Source organism: Trichinella spiralis, assembly GCF_000181795.1.
Source record: "Trichinella spiralis strain ISS 195 chromosome Unknown Scfld5739, whole genome shotgun sequence".
NCBI lineage: Eukaryota > Metazoa > Nematoda > Enoplea > Trichinellida > Trichinellidae > Trichinella > Trichinella spiralis.
In genome coordinates, this window is record NW_003532678.1 from 1 (window position 1) to 1,849 (window position 1,849).

General features: G+C 31.5%; 1 protein-coding gene across 1 annotated transcript; it reads right to left on the reverse strand.

Annotated features, from left to right (window-relative positions):
* Positions 1-509: 509 nt before the first annotated feature.
* Positions 510-1,842, reverse strand: Tsp_13164 (hypothetical protein). The gene is made up of 4 exons (XM_003366600.1): positions 1,776-1,842; positions 1,634-1,665; positions 1,039-1,169; positions 510-663 (listed from the first exon to the last, which is right to left on the reverse strand). Exons 1-4 carry the CDS (start codon positions 1,840-1,842, stop codon positions 510-512), a joined length of 384 nt encoding a protein of 127 aa, XP_003366648.1.
* Between the last annotated feature and the right edge of the window lie 7 nt (positions 1,843-1,849).

Below are 1,849 nucleotides of genomic sequence, written 5' to 3' on the forward strand. Positions count from 1 at the left end.
TGTACGAACTAGTGAGAACGTATAGATCCTATATATATATATATATATATATATATATATACTATATATATATATATATATAATTACTACTATATATTACGGCTGGAGATTGTCGTGTCTGTAATAAAGTATTGATTATTAATTGAACATCATTACAGAAAAAAGCGCGTTAGGTTACATCCAAAACATTAAACTTAATTACAGCAAGATGTAAAAGCGGGCATGCTTAGCAAATTGCGGGAAAAAACGGAACGAAAACAAAGTATAAAAAAACAGCAAGTATGTAAAAATTCATACCTGTTAGCAGGACTGCCTGAGCCATACGTTTTTCCAACTGAGTTTCCTGATTTCATCATATATTCAGTTTCACAGTCTCAACGTATTTGTTGAAGTGAAGCACCAAAATAACCAAATAACGCAATGCAGTGAGTAATTAGAACGCTCTTCAGCAACGAATAATTAAATAATAGTGCAGTTCTCTCAATAAGGAGAAATTTATATAAGGAAAATTACTTCCGGATTTGAATGGCACAAAGTGCACGTAGCAGAATGCCATCGGCAATGTTCACCTTCATATTAGCATAAACATACTCCGCTGACCTAGAAATGCATGTATGCTTTGAAAACGTGAGGTAATGTAATGGGCTAGCAACAAAGACTATACTATAATAATTGCTCAACAGTAACAAAATCCTGAATACGTTACACATGAAAGTCTCTATCTATCTCAAAAAATATTATGACGTAATTGAAAGAAGCATAAAAAACCGTAACTTAAATGAAACTGAACGGCAACGCTAATCGTACGTAAATTAAACAACAATCAACTATTAGTGTATGATCGCTGCCTAAGCATGCAATAATAGTCAACAGGATAATAATACTTTGCAATGAATACCATTTTCAGCAGAGTTAACTTATTAATTTCAAAGAACAGACTGTTTAGTTATCATTTAGCAGTTATATATTCAATATTTATTTCAAGCATTATTACAATGTCATGCAATAAAAAAACTGTAACTTACAAAAATAGTCAACCTCCCATCATTTGGAGATACATTTTTTGAAGAGTTGCACAACGTGATTGACCATACTGAATATAAATGATGTTGCTTGTCAGGCTTCCTTTGAAATCGCCTTTTATTCTGATGTTGCTGTACACCATCCGCCTACAAGTATTCCAAAATCAACCACACAACGAAATTTAAAATTCATGAGTTAATGTAAATTCAAATCATACGCAACATAATCATCGATGAGTTATATACTTTATGATTAATATTTGATTTTCTTTCCGCAAATCAAAATTTCCATGAAAATTGTGCTAAACATGTAGTACGCTTACTTTTCGTTATTCTCAGCAAACAATCTCTACGTCCGTTGATGCAAAATCGAACAAACAACAAGATATGAGATAGAACTTTACAATATTAAGGATAATATTCCTTCGCACATCTAGAAGCGATTGGTTAGCCCAAATAAAGTAAATTAAATAAAGTTATTATTAAAGTTTTAAAGCGGAAGTTACGTCAAATTATTTCATCATTATTAGGCGTGTCTCGTTAACATGCAAATTTCCATTCGTTCATTGCCTTCCCGTTTGTTTGCTTAGCAAGTAAAGCTTGCTACAAACGTCGACTTTACATTCGCCAAATCTAACCTCAGCTACATTTTAAACCTACTATAATGTAAAAATAGTAGACATTTATAAAGTACTAATAGTAAAAGTTTATAAGGTAATAAATAGTAGAGATAAAAAATAAAAAATCACATACTTGACAATTTGTTAATGAAATTATTCATAATGCAGGATAATGCTTGCTGATGTACCAGGACAACCATGATGACT